This window comes from Falco naumanni, unplaced genomic scaffold, assembly GCF_017639655.2.
Source record: "Falco naumanni isolate bFalNau1 unplaced genomic scaffold, bFalNau1.pat scaffold_126_arrow_pat_ctg1, whole genome shotgun sequence".
NCBI lineage: Eukaryota > Metazoa > Chordata > Aves > Falconiformes > Falconidae > Falco > Falco naumanni.
Window position 1 is genome coordinate 45,225 of NW_024427365.1, and position 21,678 is coordinate 66,902.

Here is a 21,678-nt window from a genome sequence, read left to right on the forward strand (position 1 = left end):
TCTGTTCTGGCGTGGGGATCAGAACTGCACAGGTCTGGGGTGGGTTTAGGGCGAATGTGACACAATTCCCGATTTGTTCCGTGTTCCTCTGCACTCTTTATAAATTTGCTTTTCCTTTTGTGAACTGCCAGTGGTTTTCAAGCCGACACTTTGCAACACCTGCTCTGCCGGCTGCATTCCTCCCGGCGGGGCACGCACCAGCCCGGGGTGCCCCCGGCACACGGAGCAGCTCCCCAGCCCCCGCCGCCCGCACCCACTCCGCCCCCTCCGTCCCCGCCGCCCGCACCCCGCGGCAGCCGCGGCGGCCCGGGCAGCTCCGGCTGCTCAGCAGAACCCGCCCCCGCCCCGCCCCTCCCTGGGATTCGATGTTGTGTCACGTGGCGCTGCGCCCCGCCCCCTTTCCCGCGCGCCGTCCCGGGGCGCCGGGCAGCCATGGCGGGGTGCGGGGCCGCGGAGCGCGTGTTCCCCGCTCTGCCCCGCCTGCAGCCGCTTTCCACGGCCCGGCGCCCACCCGCGCCGTGGTTCAAGGACCTCCAGGCTGCCCCCGGGACGGCTCTGGGCTGGCAGCGGGGCCGCCCCGAGCGGCAGCTTTCGGCCCCGGGCCTCAGCCGCCCGGTCGCTCACAGAAGCTACGGGAGATGCTGGTGGCAGCGGAGCTGAGGGGCCGGCGGGGTGAGGGGACCGGCGGGGCGGAGGGGGTGGCCGAGGGGACCGGCGGGGCGGAGGGGGATGGGGGGGCTGAGGGACATGGCCCGGCTGAGGGGACTTGGGGAGCTGAATGGACGGGGGGAGCCGCGGGGGATGGCGGGGCCGCGGGGGATGGCGGGGCCGCGGGGGATGGCGGGGCCGCGGGGGATGGCGGGGCCGCGGGGGGATGGCGGGGCCGCGGGGGATGGCGGGGCCGGGGGGGCTGGCGGGGCCGCGGGGGATGGCGGGGCCGCGGCCGTGCCGTGCCGAGGGACCGGGGCGCTGCGCGGACCAGCGCCGCGGCGGGGCTGAGGGCCGGGGGCCGCGCGCGGCGGGCAGCGCCTCGCGGGCGGGGCACGTGCCGTTCGGCGCGTGGCGGGGGAAGCGGAGGCCGCGCGGGCGGCGGTTGAGCGCGGCGTTGGTGCCACCTACCGACACGGACGCGTCGCAGCAGCCCGTCCCCGTCAGTGCCGACACCTTCCCCGCCAGACTGTGGCGGCTGGTCAGCAGCCCGCGCTGCCGCTCCGTTCGCTGGGTGCCTCCGGCCAGGGGCTGCTCATCAACCAGCCGCTCTTTGGGTGCGAGCTGCTGGGCGCCGGGCCGGCCGTCGCCGCGCAGCCGGGTGGCGACGGGGCAGCGGCAGCCGCCGGTTTCAGCAGCTTCATCCGGCAGCTCGGTCTCTATGGCTTCCGCAAGGTGGGGATGTTGCCGGGGAGCAGTGTGGTGGGGCCCGGGCCTGGGCCGGGCCCAGAGGGTGGACAAGGCAACGGTGGCAACTGCACCGGGCCCTGCATCACTTCCGCAGCCCCCGCTTCTGCCGCGGCCGCCCCGACCTCCTCGTCCACCTGAAGCGCCTGACGAAGGGCAACAGGGCGAAGATGGCAGCGGGCCTGGCTGTGACCAGCCGCCCACCCAACCGCTTCCAGCGCTTGCTCGGCACGCCGCTGAACGGGCAGCCGATTTGATTTGATGTTAACCTTGTTAAGGCTAAGGTGAGTCATTGCAGACTTCAGTGACATGTGGTTTGTCTGATGTAATGCAGACCATTGGTAAAGGAAATTATGAGAAAGAGATGACTCTTTCATTTTTTGTCCTCTGTTTTTATGGCTGCAGTTCCAGAGTTTTTGCTCTAGGAGTCTCATTTTCTAGAAAGACAGAACAAGGAAAACATTGGGGTTTCTATGCAGTCAAGTTCTGACGGGCTGACAATGCACTGTGCGCTCTGTACTGACTGTTCAGGGGCACGTCTGTTCCCAGTGTCTTGCAGGGTGTAACGCTCTGTTAAACATTCAGGAACAATTCCTGGACAGCAACTGGAGGTTGGTAACTTGGCATCCCGTGGTGTCTTGTTTACGTGTTAGAACTAGATAATCTTCATGTCCCTATCCAAAGGTAAAATATAAACAAAAGAATTTTCATACCCCTGCTCCTTCTCTGTTTATAAATGGTGAAAGTACTGAACAGGAAATAAACGGTCCTATACATTAAGTCTTAGCAAATCTTCAGGGTCAGCTGGTATTTATTTAGTGATTCTTAATGATTAAATGGGAACTTGCAGAATAATGACTGTATGTTAGTGATTTCTTGAATTAGTTTTCATCAGAGGAGTGCAAGAGGTAAATGTGAGGCTATTTTTAAAAAAAGTCCTTTTGAGTGAGAATTGGAAACTACAGATCTGAGAAAGCCTGGCTTCTAGATCAACCCTATTGACGTGAACCGTCCTGAAACTCGTAATTCTCATGGCTAAATGCAATCCTGCAGGGGAGTCACAAATGCAGTAGTTCTTGCAGAAATCAATGAGCACAGGCGTTTGCGGTGTTATTGTCAGTGTTTCCACAAAGTCACCGAAACAGAAATTGAGCTGTCATGGTATAAAAGCAAATACCATTTCATGAAACAGTAACCATCTGAGAGAGGAAACTATAAAATAATAGAGAAGAATAAAAGGACTCTCTAGGAAATAACAAAATGGCAAAGTCTGGGATATTTTAGTCTGCACTGAACTAGTTGAGCTGTCTGCGAAAAAATTGGCTTTGAAATTTTTTTCTTGACCAAATAAATGACTTGTCATAAAGTACTTGCAAAGTCCTTTGGAGGATTTTGACATTGCCCTTCCCTTAGCTGTTTGTGAGCTGTCAGTATGGAGTTTGGTCAAATCTTGCTTTATGATGTCCCTTTTTTAGAATGTATTGTCTGATTTAACACACCGTACTTTCAAAATTGCTTTTTTTTTGGTTTAGTAAGTTACTACGCATTTTGATTTATAGCATGTTTCTAAATATGGGTAACTCGTTACTGCCAGTTTAAGGAGATTGAATGCTACGCAGACACCTCTGTGTTGGCGCTTCGCTCGTGTGCCACACAGCAGTTACTGCTTGCTCGGGTCTAAGAGTACAGTCTCCTTTCTGGATTAAGTACGCTGGAGCAAAGGTCGTCTTCCCAAATCATGTTGTAGAGCCTTGGCTCCTCATATTGCCTTTCTTTGCCTGTGAAAACTCCTTTCCTTAACACTTGTTTCGCTTTATTTTGTACCCACTGCAGGACTGCTGACTGTAGGACAGTTTCATCAACTTTACGGTCAAGGTGTTTTCTCTCCTTACTCCTACATGGCAACCTCGTGCCAAGCCCCCAGCACTTTACCAGCACAAAGATTAGATGCGACTCCAGTCCCTTCCACTTGGATCCAGCAGGGACCACTTGGGTTGCTGCCAGGGCAAGGGGCTTCCCCAGCTTTTCCAGATAAAGGGGCTGCCTTTCCTGTACTCCAGACACTTCCAACAGGAGCCACGTACACACTCCAGCCTGTGGCTTCTCTTCCGCCACTTCAGCAAGGGACCCAAAGCGTTGCCACATCCATTGCAAATTGCAGCAGCTCTGCATCTTCAGTGCCATGCTCAAAAGCCTGCTATCCAAGAGGTATGAAAAAAAATGTCTGCATTTGCTTTTCAAAAACAGATTTTAAAGTGAGACTTTCAAATATTTTTCTACAATACTCCGCCATGTGTATATCTCAAGTGAGAACTAGAAAGTGTCAAGTCTAAAAGGAAGATGGACCTAAAGCAAAAGGAGTTTCTGTTTGGTATTCGTGTCCTTCCTCCAGATTTTGTGTGTCCCCTGGTGATTTTCTGGATAGCCTTTCTGTTGAGGTGAAAGGGCGAGGAGAAGAACATTTGTCCAAAACTAGTCGGTGTGAGGCTAACTTTCATTTTTGTTTTTTTAATTAAGCAAAACTTGGACAATGATATTAAAGCACTGAGACCTTGTTAAGAAGTAGTATCCTAGGCCTTGGTCTCATGTTTTTCCAGGTTAAGGTTTTAAACTCAAAGATCAGTCAAAAGTATTGTGCAGAACAGGGGTCCTCAAACTTTTTAAACAGGGGGCCGGCGTGCGGATTAGATGGCAGGAAGTCATCTGCGGCTGCTTGGTTTCCCCCTCCAACCCCCGGCGGGGGTGGTGGTGGTGTGGGGGTTCTGTAAATACGGGGGGCTGGATTGAGGACCCTGGGGGGCCATATCCGGCCCGTGGGCTGTAGTTTGAGGACTCCTGGTGTAGAATATTTCATTCTGCTCATACTATTTTTGTATCTGAATTTTTTTTCTTGCTTAGCTTCTTTATGTTGTATTTTTTGATGCACTGAAGACTAGAAAGTACAAAAGTCTTGGCTCCTTTCTTTTTTCTAAATTATTTCTGCCACAATTGTCAGTCTCACTTAATCACTCAATTACAAAATAAATCAGTCTCACTTAAGTGTTTTTATTCTTCAGAAGAGGAGTTGAAGCAAATTACTGTTCTTTTCCTTGCCCTTACCTTGAATGGGAAAAATCACATGATAGGGTATTTTCTGGGGAGTGGTGGTGTATTTGTTGTGGGTTTGTGGTGGTTTTTTTAATTTCCCTAAAACTTCTGAAATTCAGAACAGTGATTCTTTCCTTGAACAAACTAAAGCTCAGTTGTTATTCTTTCCTTCTGCCTGCTCCTCCTTTGGCAGCCGCACCTTCACAAAGACAGCTATCTATCCCTGTTTAGAAATCCTACACAGTGAAATCATTACATCTTTTGTGCATCTCTTCTGAGACCTCTGCTGAGAACATTTCAGACAATAATCAACAGTTCCCGTAACGTCATTTTTGTCAAGGAAGGGTTCTGAGGAGCTGGGCATTTCTTGTAGACACACTTAAATGTTTAAGAGACAGGCAACTCCTGCCACGTGCTCCTTATGCAGAGATTACTGTGGTGGCCAGAGTGTGCAGCCTGCCTTACCAGATGCTAACTATTAAGTCTTCTCCCAGGAGCAGGTGTCCTGAGAATCACAGAATGGTTTGGGTTGGAAGGGACCTTAAAGATCAGCAAGTTCCCACCCCCCTGCCGTGGGCAGGGACACCTTCTATTAGACCAGGTAGCTCCAAGCCTCATCCAGAATACTTGCTTCATTAAGGTGGGAGGTGGTCCCCGCTTTGTGTCTCTATTGGTACAGAGCATAGGCTGAAACTCATCATGATGAATTGTAGTTGTCTCTGTCTCAGCTAAGGCCCCAGCCCTCTCCCGTAGTCAAGGGAAGGAAAGGGGCGTCTCGGGTGCGATTCACGTAGCTCGGTTTAGAGTTTGTCTTGGGGTAAGATTACTGGTGTCCTGGAAGTGCCTGTTTTGAAGTACTGCCTGCAGGGGAGCTGAGGGAGACCAGCGTAGATTTAGACATGAATATGGAGATCTCTCTCACTGGATGACGCTCCTTTTGCTTTAAGTTTAAAGGACAACTTGGCTATGTTGCTCAGGTAGAATCTTCTGGGGTGGGAGGTGGGTGTGAGAACGCAGTGAAAACATACCAAATTTTGCAAGGTGTAATCAAAACTAAAATACAGAAACTTAGGGAATCTGAGGCGTTTGAAACCTCCAGTGAATTAATTAGCGTTTCTGAGAGTGTAAGTGACATTTCACTGGAGTATGATAATACTTTTAATTTTCACTGTCACTCTAGGACTGTCTCAGTGGTTTTACTTCTGTGCCTGTGTATCTCTTAATCTCTCCGCTATCCTTTCTTCTATATATTATAACATACAGAATGCTGAAAGTGTGTTTCTTCATATGTCCACATGAAAAAGTCTGGTTTCCTTCATCATGAGAGCACAGCAGCAAGATTAGTTTGTTTGGAAAGTGATAGTTAACCTTAAGATATGTATTTAGTAAGTGAGAGAACTAAAGAATGTATGTTCAATCTTATTCTTGACTCTATTCATTTCACTTTTGAAGTCCCATTAAATGAAATCAAAGTAGAACTTTGTCAAAAGATTTCTTTTTGTGTGTATTCAAACTTGTTTGTTAACTTCCGTGACCAAAAGATTTCCCTGGTTTTTCATTATGATTCTTATTGAAAAGTCAGTAACATAAAATATGCTCATGTAAGTCTTTTTTTCCCCACTAGCCTTAGACCATAATTAGTTTAAGGATTTAGTTCTGTTTACTTTCAACTATCTGCAAAACCTTTGACAGTAGTAGAATCGCATCAAAGAAATGCGTTGAAGCTTTATTATCCGAGAGTGTCTAATAATGAAAAATCAGTCATGGAGACCATGTGAGACATATTAGTTATTGGTGCCACCTGACAGTGCAAGTCCAGTCGCGCCTTTTGAATGCATCTGTGCCTGTAGGGTTCATTTACATATGAAGACCTTTCTGGTGAGTGGTAGTTTAGGAGTAGTCATGATATTCTTCGGAATGATACACTCTTGGTTAAGATAATTCATTTTCTTTGTAAGTCTTAAAATTCACATGGTCACAAGTGTGTATGAACACCTAGGCTCAGCTATGTGAATACGCTTTCTGTGGTGTATTGTGACAAGAAACTCAAGCAGCCAAATCAGAGAGGTGATACTAGGACACAAAAGACTCTGATTATGAAGTTTCTGCATGTATGTGTGTGTGTTACCAATTTTACAATATATGTTTTTAATATATCTATACATATCTTAAATATTTTTAAGGTTAAGAAATTGGTCTTAAAATGACTTGGGAGGTAACAATAAATTTCTGGAATGTCGTTTACTGTGTGATTATTGAAATGTTTAATCAAAGTAAGCAATAGAACTCTGCACACCAGACACAAGTTCTTGCAGTCTGACAGCTGTGTTTGAATTCTTGCAGCCACACCGCAGAGTTGTTCAGCAGCAGCCCACACAGATCCTCTGGCTGGCTGTGCTGGTCCTGCTGCTTCAGCGTGCACCCACGACAGCTTTGTCCAGGTGAGCGTAGCCTACTGAAAGGAGGTGAAAGCGAAGGAGACTGTATGAATGAACTGCAGGTTTATACACTTGTGAAATTAAGGATATAAATTTGAGAATGGATCTGCTTGATAAAGTGAAAGTGATGTGGTTTACAAATACCTATTTCAAAGAACCACTGAATGTTAAACGGGTAGTTTTGTAATTCAGGTTAGGTTTCAGGGTAGCAGCATAGTGGATGTCCTCATCAGTGGAGTGTTTTTGCTTGACTTCACCAGAATCACTTTTAGTTAATGAGCCTGCATTTGTATTTGAAGAATGTTCTTGCCTGGACAAAAAGAGACTCTTTAATATTATGAAAATACTGAGAAGCAGCTCCCCTTCTTTGTCCCGGACAGCTTCCTGCAGTCCTGCGTTTGATTTGATGAACGAGAAAAACTAAGGTGACTTTGTGGAATGGGCCCCACCTCGGAGATCTCTTATTAAAGATAACTCCAGTACTTCCTGTAGATGCTTTATGTAATTTTAGTGGAAACTGCGCCTTATTTGGAGGGCCTGGCTTATCAGATATCAGAAGATCTGAAGTAAAAATGCAAGAGCTTCCTTTTTTATTACAGCATAACGCATATACTTTTTTCCCCTCACAGAGGACAAGCGAAGCAAGTTATGCTTATGCGTGTTGAAAAAGGGTTGACCTGCCCAACCTTGATCATCCAGTTTCCTGTCTTGCAAATATCAACCTTTCTCTTTTATTCGTGACTTCTTTTAAAAAATAAGCTTATCCAAGATGGGCAGGTTATGGCCAGGATAACACGTTAGCGTAAGGCTATAAATAGCCAACAGCCAGTCATGCCGTCGATATTGTAGTATTTATTTTTCGCACAGTACATCTTTGTCCTCTCACTTTGATTGTGAGCTGCTTTTTTCATCCAGGACATGAGGATCCGTCTGAGCGATGGGCAGTCACAATTAAATAGCTTATCTCGGAAGGCCGAGATCCATGGGATAGTAAATCATTCCAAAGGAGTTGTCAAAGGTGGTGTTGTGGCTAGATTGAAGGATAATATACAGTGTCCAAAGGGTCTAGTAAAAATCAGTTGTTTGGAGAAGCAAGTCCATGGGCAGTGTGTGGAGTCAGAAGAGCTTTAGGCCACTTGCTAGTGGTTGCTTTGTTTCCTGGAAACCCCCAGCAAAAAGCTGCCGAGCATCTGGGCAGACTGCGGGAAGGCGATCCTCTGCGTGAGAAGGCCAAAGGCGAGCAGTGCCCTGCATCAGTTCCACCAGGTCAGTAACCGGCTGTCTCTGAGCAGGGTAACACAGCTATCGTACCGCGTGGATCAACGGGACTTCTTGAGATTTCTGAGTCTTAGCATAGCATAGGTCATTTCTCCTGGAACGTGGTGACAGGCTGTGCAGGTGGTACAGAAGACAGCAGTTTGCCTGCGGTTCTTGCTGAGCTGTGGGGAATAATCAGTTTGCCTTTTGTGTGTTCTGGGGCATATACTTCCCCAGACTTCTGCTGGGGGATGTGGCAAGCTGCAGTATTGAGCATCGTGCCCAGCTGGTGTATTGATCATCCATCAGTAACCACTTGCACAAATCCTCAAAAGCGATAAAATTCATCAGCCCTGGCTGACTAAGCATTTTTATTTTTCTTCACAAAAAATAGAACTATTGCATGGTATGTTTCCTATCGTTCCACTCAATACCTTCTACCAGTTGCAGGAATTCAGTGCGATGCTGTTGAAGCGTGGTTTGCGGGGCGCTTTAGGCTGTTTGGTCCCGCTGTGTGCTGCTAGGTAGGAGTGGCAAAGCCTATACGAAACTGCTGGACCAGTCCCGAAGACAGCGAACCGTATCGGCACGCTAGTAGTCAGCAAGCTGGTTACCAGCCCCGTTTCTGTTGGATCCAGACGGTGCTTTGTGGTCTCAGAAGGAAAAGCAGGCACTCTTGGACAAGGAAGCCTAAACCTTGTGCTGTTCCTTACTGGGTCTTGCAGAGAGCATCACTCTTAAGTTTAGGAGAGATTTAAGACAGGTGGAGTTTCTGGGTCTTGGAGGCCAGCTGCTGGGCTTGTACAGTACGCACCTGAGCTGCTGAAAGTGTTAGGTGACCCTGACTGGAACATGGGCAGACCAGGCCCGTAACTAACTGGTTGGTTGGCTGCAGTTTGCTCTCCAGAAAAAGCTACAGAGAATTACTGCGTGGAATGGCAAGGGGACATAGGTGGTTATACCCAGACATGGTGGCTGATGGTGGTGTATCTCACCAGGTTTCTGAAATGGGGGTTTCGGAGGTTTGTATTACACTCTCATCACGGTTGGTTACAAAACAGGGAGCTCAGGTACAACTTCTTACCCATTTTTCATTTGGGTTCTCTTAAGTGGGGTTTGGATTAGCGTGATGAATCAGTATCCTTGGGTAGGAATGAGTCTTTTGAGAGACCTCCTGCTATCTTCTGCAACAGCAGTGCTGGCAGCTCACAACCATTAGCTCAATACTTCCCCGCTGCTTTATCATAGATGTGAACCGAGGCTACATATTGGATTTCAGCGATTTTTTAAATATTTTTTTTCCTGCCCCCACCTCGTTTTGTTTTTTTTTAATGGCAGCCCTGCTGTTTGATTATTGCTATTACCATGGTTATTAAGCTGTCGGTATTTCCTTGTGGAACTGAAGCGAGAGGTAACGGGAAATGGAAGAAATAAACATGCAAGAAAAAAGAACTTTCTGACCTTAAAAGCAGTCCTAAGTAGTTTGCTTTTATTTGTAATAAGGAATGATAATCAGCCATGTTATTTCAAAAAGAAATCAAGTCTGAACTAATTCCGATTGCCCAAGCACTCAAGCCAGATTTGTGTAGTCCTAGCGGTCCCTGAAAAGGTGTGGTTGTGCTTTAATTCCTGCACACGCTACGCTAATCTTCTCTTTCACCACTTCTGCTAAGTCAGACCATTTTTCCTCTTGAGCTTGAATGACCAGCAAGCTATTAGTCTTTCAGGCCCTGACTTCTCAATCTTTTATCGGTTTTCCTTGTTTTGTTGCTGCCTCCCCCCATCCTTCTCCAGGTGAACTAAAAGGATTTAAATTGTACCTTTGCGTGGCCCCTTTCTCCTGTTGGAAATACACACGAGATCCTGTAGTGCATCCAAGAGGACAATATGTGCTGTAACAGCTTCAAGCTGAGGTCCCCTAAGAAGAGGCAGAAAAAGATTCAGTATGGGTGGGTTGGTTCATTGGTTTTTGGCAGGGATGATCTTATTCCTGGACGGTTTGGTAATCCAGGTCTTACTTAGAATCCTGACTACTTATGACACTAAACAAGCAAAGCAACAGAAATGAAACACCTTATTAACATTTTAAAAAAATAGAACTGAAAAAAAAAATCAAATGAGAGGAATAATGTTTGAACCTATCTCATAAAAACATAAAGGTGGCTTAGCCTTTAATGAAAAGATTTTGCTTAACTTAACCTAAATTCCTCAAATTCCAGGTTTTATTTCCCCCTCCGTTTCCCCCCACCCTCCACAGTTTGTGGCTATCTGCAAACTGGCACATCTACACGAATCCACACTAGGACTTGCCTTCACACACCCAGGAGACAGGATCTCATCTCTTTGTGGTATCTCCATCAGGGAGAGACCAAGTCCTTCACTGGCATTTGATCTGATACGGCTTTCCTAGTAGGTGATCCTGTAGCTTCCTGTTCTCTAATTTACTCGTCTCTGGAAGTAGCTTTTCATTAACCATGACCTCAGCTAAAAGGTCTAAGGATAGTCAGGCACTAAGGACTACTCCTTCATACTGGATCTCTTCCAAAAGAAGGCTGTATTTTAAATAGACCTGAGTTTCTGTTCAACATCATTGTATGACTTGTATTTGTCAGAAGAAATGACCCTTCTAGTGTCCTTTGACTGAGTCACCTCCAGAAGTAGCAGTACAGACACTGGCTGTTAAAATGTCATCTATCATTTCACTTGGGTAGGACTTGCTGCTTTGGAAAAACTCTTTCATTGTCTTCATTCTGTTTTAAAGGTTATTCGATATATATGAATGCTACTAAAAAAATCATCACTGGATTGCTGATTGTGTCCTGTCGTCCTGTGATGTCATTACAGTGAAAAATTTTAGTAGTGTTCAGACCTGATCTGTGATGGCAAAGGCAGAGTCTCTGTAGGTTCTACAAGAAGTGTTTCTGACCTGAAATTCTGTCGGGTTTTTATGCAGATCGATGCAGACTTTGAGTTGTGCCTTTGTGGGACACTGTCATGACCGGAGAGTCCAGATGTGAGGCTGTGACAGGCAGGGCAGTTTTGCAGTATTTGCTTTCACCGGTATTTGAACTCCCACTCATCCTGGGACTGGGGCGTCCCTGGGGGGCACCCCTTGTGTAGATGTGCCTATGGACAATCACTTGAGGAGGAGAATGGTATTATTGGTTAAGAAGCGGTGAGTTCCTCAAGTTGTGTTGTCCATATGCACATTTACAGCATATGGACCTTTTTCTTTTGCTTAAAAATGTTGCGGTTTATACTGATTTTTTTATACAACAACAGGAATGCTTGAGTTTCAGAAGGAACTGAAAGCAGGTGGATTTTCTCTCTCATTTTCTATTACGTATGTGGCACGTGAAGAGGGTGGTTCTAGTGTACCCCCACAGGGCCTACTAAGACCAGAAGTCTCTGATTTGAGTGCTTGGGTATATTTAACACCTGCGGTGCAAAGGGTGTGCAGACAATGCATCTGCAGGCATACACCAGCTCCTAGTAAGTAACCTTCTCTCCAGGATAGACCATGAATAGAAGAAAGGAAACGTGCCAAGAGTAAGGTGGTTAATGAAAACCAAGACAAAGCAGTAGCTTTTTTCTTTTTTCTTCTGGTTAAACTTGCTATTTTAACTGAGAATAACGGACAATCTTTCAAGCTTTTGGATAAATGGATAAACAGAATCAATACACATCCTGTCACGGTAATTTTTTGATACAAAAGTTCACTGCATTTTGCTTTTTCCAGAATCCTCCAATGCAGTCATCTTATGAAGCTGAACTGATGCCGTCTGACTGGCTATGTAATATATCTGAAGAAAACAGGAAGGCAGAAGTCAGTCTTGAAGCCACGTTTCAGGTTGCCGCTGAGGTGCGTTCATCATGCAAAGCTGAAAAGGTGGCAGTGGCACCTGTAGAGAGCCAGTATTCGACCCTGGAGTTTAATGGAAATCAGGCACTGCCTGTTAATAGTTACACACCTTCTTCAACTGAGGAAAGCCAGCTGGAATGTCTCACTCCTGTAACTTCAGACACATCATTTCTGGTGGAAGCAGATGGAGCACTGGATTTGTCTCCGTTACAGCCTGTGACATTCTTTGTGCTGCCGATACCACTCTGTCTATAGAAACTGCTGCTGCTGCTACAATACTACAAAAACTTCTGACCACACAGGAAGCAGATGAAAAACGGAGCAAAGAACCAAATCACCGCCCAGCTGAGTTCTCCCTCGTGTTTTTTCAGGAAGAATTGTTCAGTCCAGAGCAGGTAAGGGGTAAGGAGAGGTAAACCAACATCTTTCTTGAGCTAACTATGTTTGATAGTAATGCTAGGGTCTGGACCGATAGCTTTTCAATATTCTTGCCTGCTTAAGAACTGAAGGCCTCTTTAATTAAGCTTTTAATGGACAGTGAAGGGTTTGCTTGGTAAAGCAAGATATAAAACAGAAGAGGGAATGAAAAAGTATCCCATGTTTCCCATGTTAATGAGCATGACATGTGTCAGCCTGTTGGCCGAGTTAGGGTGCTCATTTGCATGGGAAACATGCGTAGTGCAGGTGTATTCGTGGTGATGAAGTGGATGCTTTTTTAGGTTGTAACATACCATCTTTAATCTCCAACAAAGAAGAGTATTTTGAGAATTTCTGCTGGAGGCAGGTTTTTGCTTAAATTTAGATAAACGGTTAGATTGTTTCTGATAAATAGTTGTTAAGTTCTGTTTTCTGTGGAAAGTATAGTTTATTGACATTTGACTGGTATAAAGCATCTTCATTGGTTTATACTTTGTGGTGTACAACAAGTTGTAATTGTACTTCGGTGTACCTGGTCTTCCCGGTATGTAAAATTGTAAGTCTCATGAGGGGTGAGGGGCATTCTAGATGTTACTCTGTTAAGGCAGCAAATGCGTGCTCTGCTTTTTTTTTTTGTTTTGTTTTGAAAACAAGGTAAGCTCAGGAGATTGACTGCATCTGTTTCTGCTGCATGAGACCTACCTTGCATGTAGGCACTCAATCTCATTTTTGTGTGTGCATTGAAGCTACTGTTTTATTGTTCTGTCGGTAGCTTGACGCCTTCACTGAAGTTTCTAGATCGGAAATCATCAGCTGGCGCAAACCTCCCATTGTTGCTTTTAGCATTATAAAGATTAGTCCTCTTCCTCTTGGGTATCTTTCTAGAAAGGGATGTGTATTCTGATCAAGCCTCTGCATAGCTCAAGCCTAGACTAGACTGTTCTGCCCAGTACCGTGTAGGGAAGAGCACATCCCTGTGCTAGTGCATAGAGTTGGCAGTACTCCTTAATTGGTGCCCACTCATTATATTAAGTGTTGACCGCACTTTAAATGTTGTCAGTTTTGAGAATTTTTGAACTGCATTTTTAGAATGATAGGTTGTCCCTTGTTGAAGGCCTTTGGAATCCGTGACCCGAACTTCCTTGTCAAGAACTGGGGGAGTTAAGCACATGAACCACGTAGTTGTTTGGGAGGGAGGTTTTGTATATTTGTGAGAATCCTGATGTTGGTCCTGGACTGTAACTGGTTAAATAACTGGCCTCATTTTTTGAGCAATTGAAAAGCAATTCAGGGAATGTTCAGTGTTTTGTTTGACAGATTCCCTGTTTCTGTTAGAACTACTCTTCAACTAGTCTCCTCCTCCCAAACTCGGGAGAGGGAAGGTTAACTTAACACCCTGCTTGTCCAGAGCCTGGGGTCATGGCAGGTGCAGAACTCTCCAGAGGAGGCTTCTGTGCCTGTACTCCTCACATCAGGCTCCAGCACAGTTTTCTTCCTCATCCCTGAATCTGGAAGCACTCAGGCTTTCAGTGCCTGTTGGTACCGTGTGTTTTAGAGCAAGCTTATGACAGAATAGTGGACGTGCACAGAAGACCGCTCTATTCCTCTCTATACAAGCAGAGGGGGAGCAAATTCCTCCACCGTTCATACAAGAGCATCAGAACAGCTCTGCTGGGTCAGATCAAAGGTTTGTCTTGCCCAGCGTCAAGTCTCAAAACAACAGCTGTAACCTGATGTGTAGGGAAGAGCAAGAACAAGGAGCGCAAACAGAGCAGGGCATTCCTGCTTACACATTCCAGCTACTTTCAGCCCAAAGACTTGTGATGATACCGTGTACTTCATCTCGGGTTTCTGCTCTGTGGACTGAAGTCAGCCCTTGAAACTGTCGGTTTTAGCATACGGGACCTTTTGACCAAGCTGGTACTGTTCTGTTTTCTGTTCCGTTCACAGTATTTCCCAGCATTTAATTACTCTTGTGACCAGCACTGAGCCTTGAACTGTCTTCCTCATAGAAGTAACAGTTTAGTAGAAACCTGCTTTATTCTGCTTTCCCGATTTCCTAAAAGACAGCAAATTAAAGAGCAGCTCTTTACATGAAAAGAGTTAGTACATTCAACAGTTCAGATCCAGCGTTGTCCTCTCAGCCTCAGTCAATTTCTGTCCTAGACTTCTAGAGGCTTTGGCCTTCAATGGGCATCTCTTATTCCACTCCTACTCCTAAGAAATGTTTTATTTTCTTGTTAAAGTGGAAATAGAACATTTCTGTAATGCTTGATCAAGAGGAATTTGCCTCCGATTTCGTTCAGTCTCCTTGGCAGCATACCTATGTGAAGGCTGAAACGCTTGCTTTCTTTGGGGAAGGTTAATCCAGCAAACCCCATTCATGCGAGTTGCTAATTTTAGTGCCTCAGCTTCCCATCATGGTTCCAGCTGGGTACAGGTATAGTCCAGTCAGTGTCTCGTAAGTCGTGTAAGTAGTGAGATGCAGCAGTTTTGGCGTTTTTCAGTAACTGAAGTGAAAAGGCAAAACTTTCACGTCTGTCAGCTTTGGTAGCTTTGCTTGATTCTCTGCCAAACAATGTTTCGGACTCTGAAGTTGCAGAAGTATTAGACCTGAGTGGAGGGTCTGTCCACAGGTGCGGTGAATCCATGGTCAGAAACATGCTCGCTTAAAAGACCAAACAATAAAAAAAAGGGATAGCTTGGGAACCAGACTTGTGTGGGCTAGGCCGATGCTGTTAGGATGAAAATGGTATTATTACCTATTACATTAGATTACTGAAGAGTTGGTGTGTAAGATTCTATAAACACAGTGATAAAAAGAAATCTGAAAGGGGTGCTGTGCAGTATGACTGCTCTTCAGTTTCCACACACGCAGCTGTGAGGGTTAAAATTGGACACAGCATTGGAAGTACAGGTTCACCAGTGAGGGGGAATGACATTTCCTCAGTTTGCTGGCCACGCTCGTCCCGGTGTAGCCCAAGGTGTCGTTAGCCTTACTGGGCACTGCAGCATCCCCAGGTCCTTTGCAGAACTGCTAGTTAGAGTGTCTAGACTACTCTCACCACGTAGGCTAGTAACAGTTTCTTAATAATGGCGATCCCAATATGCATGTTATTTGTTTTTTCTTTATCAGACACTGCAATTTGGTTTCTAGATCCCCTGCCTGGTATTGCTTTTCATTATTCTCTTCTTTTTAAATAATGAAGTTTGCAGAATTGTTTCTAGAGCAGTTGTCCGGTGGAATATCCAGTTTAGAATGCTTACCTGAGAAATCTTCCCTTCTCTCACTACTTGATGAAGGCTGCTCACTAATTTTTCTAGAACTTACTATTATGTAAATGTCACCAGGAATAGAGAAGTCATCATCACTCGTGAGACTTGGATTCTAGCTGGTGAAGGTAGTGACCTACAGCCTGCCTTCCTTCTTTGTTTTTGTGCCTGGGAAGGGGTTGTGGTTCAGACATCAGACAAAAGGCACTGCTAGCCACGTGTTTTTCACGTGGCCTTGTTAACAGTACTAAAGCAATACATCCAGACAGCACATTTCAAAGAGGAAAAAACCGAGTCAAATGGGTATCCAGCAAGTGCAGGAGGTGTGTGGGAGGGAACTAGTTCTCCCTGGAGTACTCCATTACTGTATTTGCACAGGCCTTTTTGAATGTTATTATAGAACTTTGTCAAGCAATGTATGTGTGTTTCTATTGATACGTATACACATAGCCTGTTATATACTCAACATTGAGTAATGACAGACTCAAGGTGGTGAGCGTGATTTTTGGAAAGACTATCTTATTACCAAGTGTGACCCCTTGTCTTCTGTAAACTCACACATAATGGTTTTCAAAAGCTTTTTTTCCCCTTAATAGAAGGAAACATTGCAGGCTCTGAGCAGTCATTCATCTTTAGGTTATTGATGGATGAGATATTTGCAGAAGAGATGACTATTCTAGAACAGGTGATACTGTGAAAATTTTTCTGTCTAAAGGTAGATTCCAGGTGCTTAACTTTGGGCCTGTACTGCCTCAGTGAAATAGAAACAGAACTTGGTTGTTCGGGCCTTTTTTTTTTTTTTTTTAAGCTACAGGTTTTTGCCACATGATCATGGAAATGTACCAGTTTACCAAATGGTTGCCTGCAAAATACATGTAGAGCAGCAGCAGAGGGCTCTAAAAAGCAAGCAACACGTTATAACTTAATGTCTTAACGACTGGATGGGGTGGGGTGAGATTCCCAACCAGAAATGTGTGGTTCACATGTGGTTCTGCATCACACAGCTCTGTCAAGTTGTTTGAGCTAGATCTGTCATTATTATTACACGTGCTGGTAAGAATGAGTGCACCTGTATTTCTTGTAGCTAGTTTAATAACTGAGGGAAAAGTTCAGACTGTGGGGACATGTACCCTAACTTTGTGTATTCTAGTTTTCTGATCTCATATTTTGCTTAATAAGATGTTTTGTAAGAGGTTGTTTCAATTTAGCAACCTTAATTCTGAGTTAAAAACACTTACTATGTCAACTGTCTAGGCAGCGTTCACCACCTGTTAGATGCCCTTTTGGAGTGGAGAAGAATAGCTTTTATTTTGTTTTATTGGTTTTATATTAGTTTTATTATAAGATAACATTGAGTGATCTTTGGTTTTATTTCTTTTGTTGTTGTGTTGTGTTTTTTTAAGGAGAATACTAGTGTTAAAAGTGAATCCAGGACATCAGAGACGGAAGAGAGACAATTCACTTCAGGAGCTGAGCCTGTGAACGAATCTGTAGAACAGACAGATTCATCTGTAAAATCTTTCTCCCGGAAAAGACGCAGTTCAGACACAGGCAACTCTCTCGGTAAGAAAGATTCTACGTTTTCTCAGAGATTACGGTGACAGCTACTCTGAAACTAACTATTACAGAAAGGGGAGAGTAGAAGAATTTACTTGTTGTCTGCCGTGTAAGTACCTCATTGTTCCTTCAGTTAAAATACTAAACTTGTACAACCTCTTAGTGTACTTACCAACACACTTCAATAGAGACACTTATGCTAATTACTCTGATGTGGGAAAGGGTATAAATTATGTAAGTAAATAAAACTTGAAGTTCTGGGAGTTGTGCCAGAAACCTGGATGTCACAATGTTGAGATTAAGTCCATAGATGTGTTTGCTGGAGGGCGACAGTGCTGTGAAGGAAACACTGAGTAATGAGGTAACTATGGAAGTTCCAGGGGCAAAAACCACCGAACTGATGAAGCTAGTGTAGAAGTCTGAACTCTTTGTCTCAGATCACTGAATACATTGTACCAGTCTGGTAGTGTCCTGAAGCACGTGAGAAAAACAAGCCGCAGAGTATCTGAGGCTAAAAAAAACTTCACAAATCTAGTAACTGAAGGGAAAACCTAAATGTCCACAGATTAGAGAGACATAAGAGGACACAAAAAGTACTTGGGATCCATTCTAGAGGGGAATTTGGTTCAGCCTGCAAGTCTCTAAGAGGCTGTTTCCCTCACAGCTGTTCATCAAAGAGCCGATGGTAGAGTTTGAAGAGCTGTTGCTCACTTCAAAGGGTAGTTTCTAGATTCCAGATCATGATGCTAGTTAATAGTTCAGCTCATAATGCCCATCACTTTCAAACATTTAAGTAAGGAATAAAGTCTTTCTGTCAGGAAGCTGAGAAAAAAGGTGGGATGCCACCTTGAAAAAAGACAATTTTTGTTTAAAACACATAATCGAGAGTTCTTGTTCAATTACTTCCTGGTATCACAGATAACTAGCAAACTTCTCAGCTTTCATATCTGAAGCAAAACATCTGCTTAACGTGCCAGTTGTAAAGTTATGTACAGGAACATGTTGGAAAGCATCCCCATGGGATTGTTCCACAGGGACGAAACACTGTTATGCTAACGCTAATTAGCAACAATTGGCATAGTCTGCTCTCTGGGAAATGTGACGGTCATCCAGGCCTGCATCTCCACGGTTGTACCTTTGAGGCTTGGTGTGCGTGTTAAGGGTAGGGATAGACAGCACAGCTGAGCCAAACGTGATCAGGCTCAAGCTAGCCCAAAGTCAGTTGGGTGCGTGATAGAAGCCTCCAAGCTGGCGTAGCCTGTCGGCTGCATGTCAGCTGTAAGCCTGAAGCAGGCAGGCTCAAGTGCAAGCTGACTTCTGCTGCTCTGACTACACCTTTGTCTGTCAGCACCTCCTGTCCTCTGTGAGACTTTGGAAACAACTTCTTTTTTAATCTCTCTGTGCTAAAATGCATCACGATGATTTCCAGGTGTTTCTTGGCAACTTGCCCTCTGAGTGTGATGGAGTCCTCTCTGTTTTCCTGTTTTCCTTTGGGCACTCCTTTGCAAGTTTTCTGAGCCTGCACTTTGATACATACACCCTGCTGTGAAAAAGGCTCTTCTTCCATCTATTTCAGTAGGCTGGTTTTTTCTATGTTAATGTCACTTTTCTTTAACATCACTTTTCTTTGTTACGCGGTGACACCAAGGTCTAGATACCACACAGCGAGAGCCAATATAATGTGGTACATTTCAGTGACTGGGAGCAGCTCTGAGCCCAACCCAAGGTGTTAATCTGTAAAAACGCACCAAGAATCAAACCCGCCTTTGTGGAGAAGGCATTGCTTCCCTCCAAAGAGCTGGACTGGACTTCTTTGCATTTCACAGCTGTTCTGTAGCAAGAAAAGACGAGCGTCCTTTCACTAAAACACCGTCCCCAGGGTTTCCCTCCATAGCTGCCAGCCCATCTCTGCAGCACCATAAATCACCGAGATGGGTTATCTGCTTCCTTCAAATGGAAAACCAATGTATTTAACCAGCCTTCTCAGCTAAATTCTCGTTTACCAGTTTTAAGACCATTCTGCCCAGCAGAATCTAGATGAAAGGTGTCTCTAGTTCATTGTCCTGTCTCCAACAGTGTCTTCGGCATTTCTGTACCATTAAGCAGAAAAGGCCTCAGTAACCTTCAGTTGATTTTTAGAGTCCCTTTTTGAAGCTGTGCAAACATTTAGCATCCACTGTGGTTTTTGTAAGTTAATGTCATTAATGCAGATTAACTACACAGCGGGTGAAGAACCCTCCTCTTCAACTACTTCTGAGTCCTCCCGGGAGCCAGAGTCTGCTACAAAGGGTGCAGAACTTAACTCGGCGCTAAGATACATCATTGCAAATGATTACGGGCTGTGTCGTCTGTTCCCTTCCCACTCTTTTTCTTGAGAAGCGATGGGTATGGTGCTCTAGCTCCTGCCGTGTTTATCACACGGAGGTGCAAGGAATAGTTCACCTTTCAGGGACTGCTTTTTTTCAGCCCCAAGCTCACTCTTAGGACATAGATTTGAAGGTGCTGATGATGCATCTGCTTTTCCCACTACTTTCTAGCTGAGCTCGTCTGTTAAAATGGGAGTTTTGAAATAAATCTGTCCGCTTTTGTTGGCAGCATACACACTTGCAACAGGAGTCCTTTTGGACTTCACAAAGGATTGAGAGGAACTCTGTAAATACTTTGAGTCTCCTTCCCCATCTCCTCTGCATTGTGCTCCACAGGTACACTCAGCTAGTGAGCACAGCTGTACTGGACCTAATATCTGTGGCTTGTGCTTCCTCTTCTAAAAGAGCACGGGAGAAGGACCAGATTCTGATGGGAGGAATTTTTGTTTGCAGCCCGTCTTTCTGGAAATAGGCATCTCAGAATGGAGCAGGGGGAATTTGTTACTTCTGGATTGAAGCATTTAAGCTGATGCTGAGACGTTAAGGAAAAAAACTTTCTTTCTCGATGGCTGACCATATATTTTCTGTGAGTCGTCTAGTCCTGCAAATAATCTGATGACTGTCTCTGACTTTTTTTCTTTTTTATGCTGCAAGGTGCCCTAGACATTTACCACCCACTGCCATGCCGCTGCAGTTGTGTCACTGTGTGTTCTCTCTCATTCCCTCCAAGGTAAATAGATATCTCGGTGCAATTGCTAAGGGCAAATCTTCACTCAGGCAAGGTCTCCCATGCTGTCATCTGTTCCCTTGAACTGTTTCCTGCACCTTCCAGCCAAAAATATTGTTAATGTTCATTTAGTTTTCCTATCCGGTCACAGTGAGATCTCTTCCTACAAAGGTGTTAAGAGTTAATGTGGGGACAGGCCTGGCCCTGAGCTCTCGAACATCTGTGTGAAGCCCAAAGCGAAGTTGCTCTCGGGAGTCCGAGCGGCAGCTGCTTGCTCCAGCTCAGTTGCCATTACCTTGACGTCATTATATATTCATTGAAGGCATTTCAAATTGCCTGTCCTGGCAGTCTGCTCTTTGGGATGAGTGGGTGTCATACCCTGTGTCTTAACTTGCCATAATTTAGAGGTGCATTGTTACAAGCCCCCTCATTTCTCCATCCCTATGCGTTTTCAAGATGTGTTCCCAACAGTCTGCTTTGGCAGGAGGCAGGTGTCAGAAAGTGCAAAAGTGGTGCCTATTGGGCAGGAACTCCGTAGTACAGAGAACGAACAGAGGCTGGAAGATGTGAATGTGTTTGTTTAGAGGTTAAATTTCTTGTGGGTGACGTTTGCAGTGGTAGCGCTGTTGTGACTTTATCGGGGTACTTGTTCGCTTTCTTGACCTGCAAGATCTGGCCATACGTGGGAAGTATCTCTGTTTTGCTGTGGATCGAGGTAACTGTCAAAAAAGGAGCCTCTTGTCTGTCCTCTCTGTGAGGCCACGAGTTTTTTCTGGGATCCTGGCGCTGGCTGTGGGGTGCTTGGAGGCAATTGTGCCTTTTCTGGGTAAACAAAGGGATATGGCACAAGCAGGTCAGGCCTTTCTGTAGATACTGCCAGGGGCTTATAGTAATTAATGTTTGGCTTTTGGTATCCATGGTGGCAAAGGCATTTCTAAATAATACATACTGAAGAATGGGAGCACTTTTCTTATAATCTGCTTTGGGTTTTTATATTTAAATTTTTGAAAAATTGGAAGAATTCCTGTTTCTTTAAACAGTAGGCCTCAGGTGATCAGGTTATAGTCTGACATTGAAAGCATATTTTATAGTACCTGATAGAAATGAAATTGCTCTGTATGCTGCCAAGGGAAACATATCCAAGCACTGATACGTGCTCAGTATTCCCTTTTCTTCCTAGATCTCCGTCTGCCGGTGGATGTACCTCGGAAGCGGGGGTGCTTTCTGGAGGACGAAATAAGAGAGTGAGAAGTGGGTGACAAATGTGCAGCAGCTGCCAGCTGGATTCCCCTGTCAGAC

At 45.2% G+C, this 21,678-nt stretch overlaps 1 protein-coding gene across 1 annotated transcript; it reads left to right on the forward strand.

Moving 5' to 3' along the window:
• Positions 1 to 365: 365 nt before the first annotated feature.
• Positions 366 to 21,670, forward strand: LOC121082015 (heat shock factor protein 5-like). The gene is given in 8 exon segments (XM_040581355.1): positions 366 to 672; positions 3,229 to 3,603; positions 6,826 to 6,923; positions 11,917 to 12,265; positions 12,268 to 12,434; positions 17,133 to 17,292; positions 20,307 to 20,382; positions 21,560 to 21,670. Coding segments are annotated over 8 exon segments (1,611 nt in total). The 3' UTR covers positions 21,639 to 21,670.
• The last annotated feature ends 8 nt before the right edge of the window (positions 21,671 to 21,678 follow it).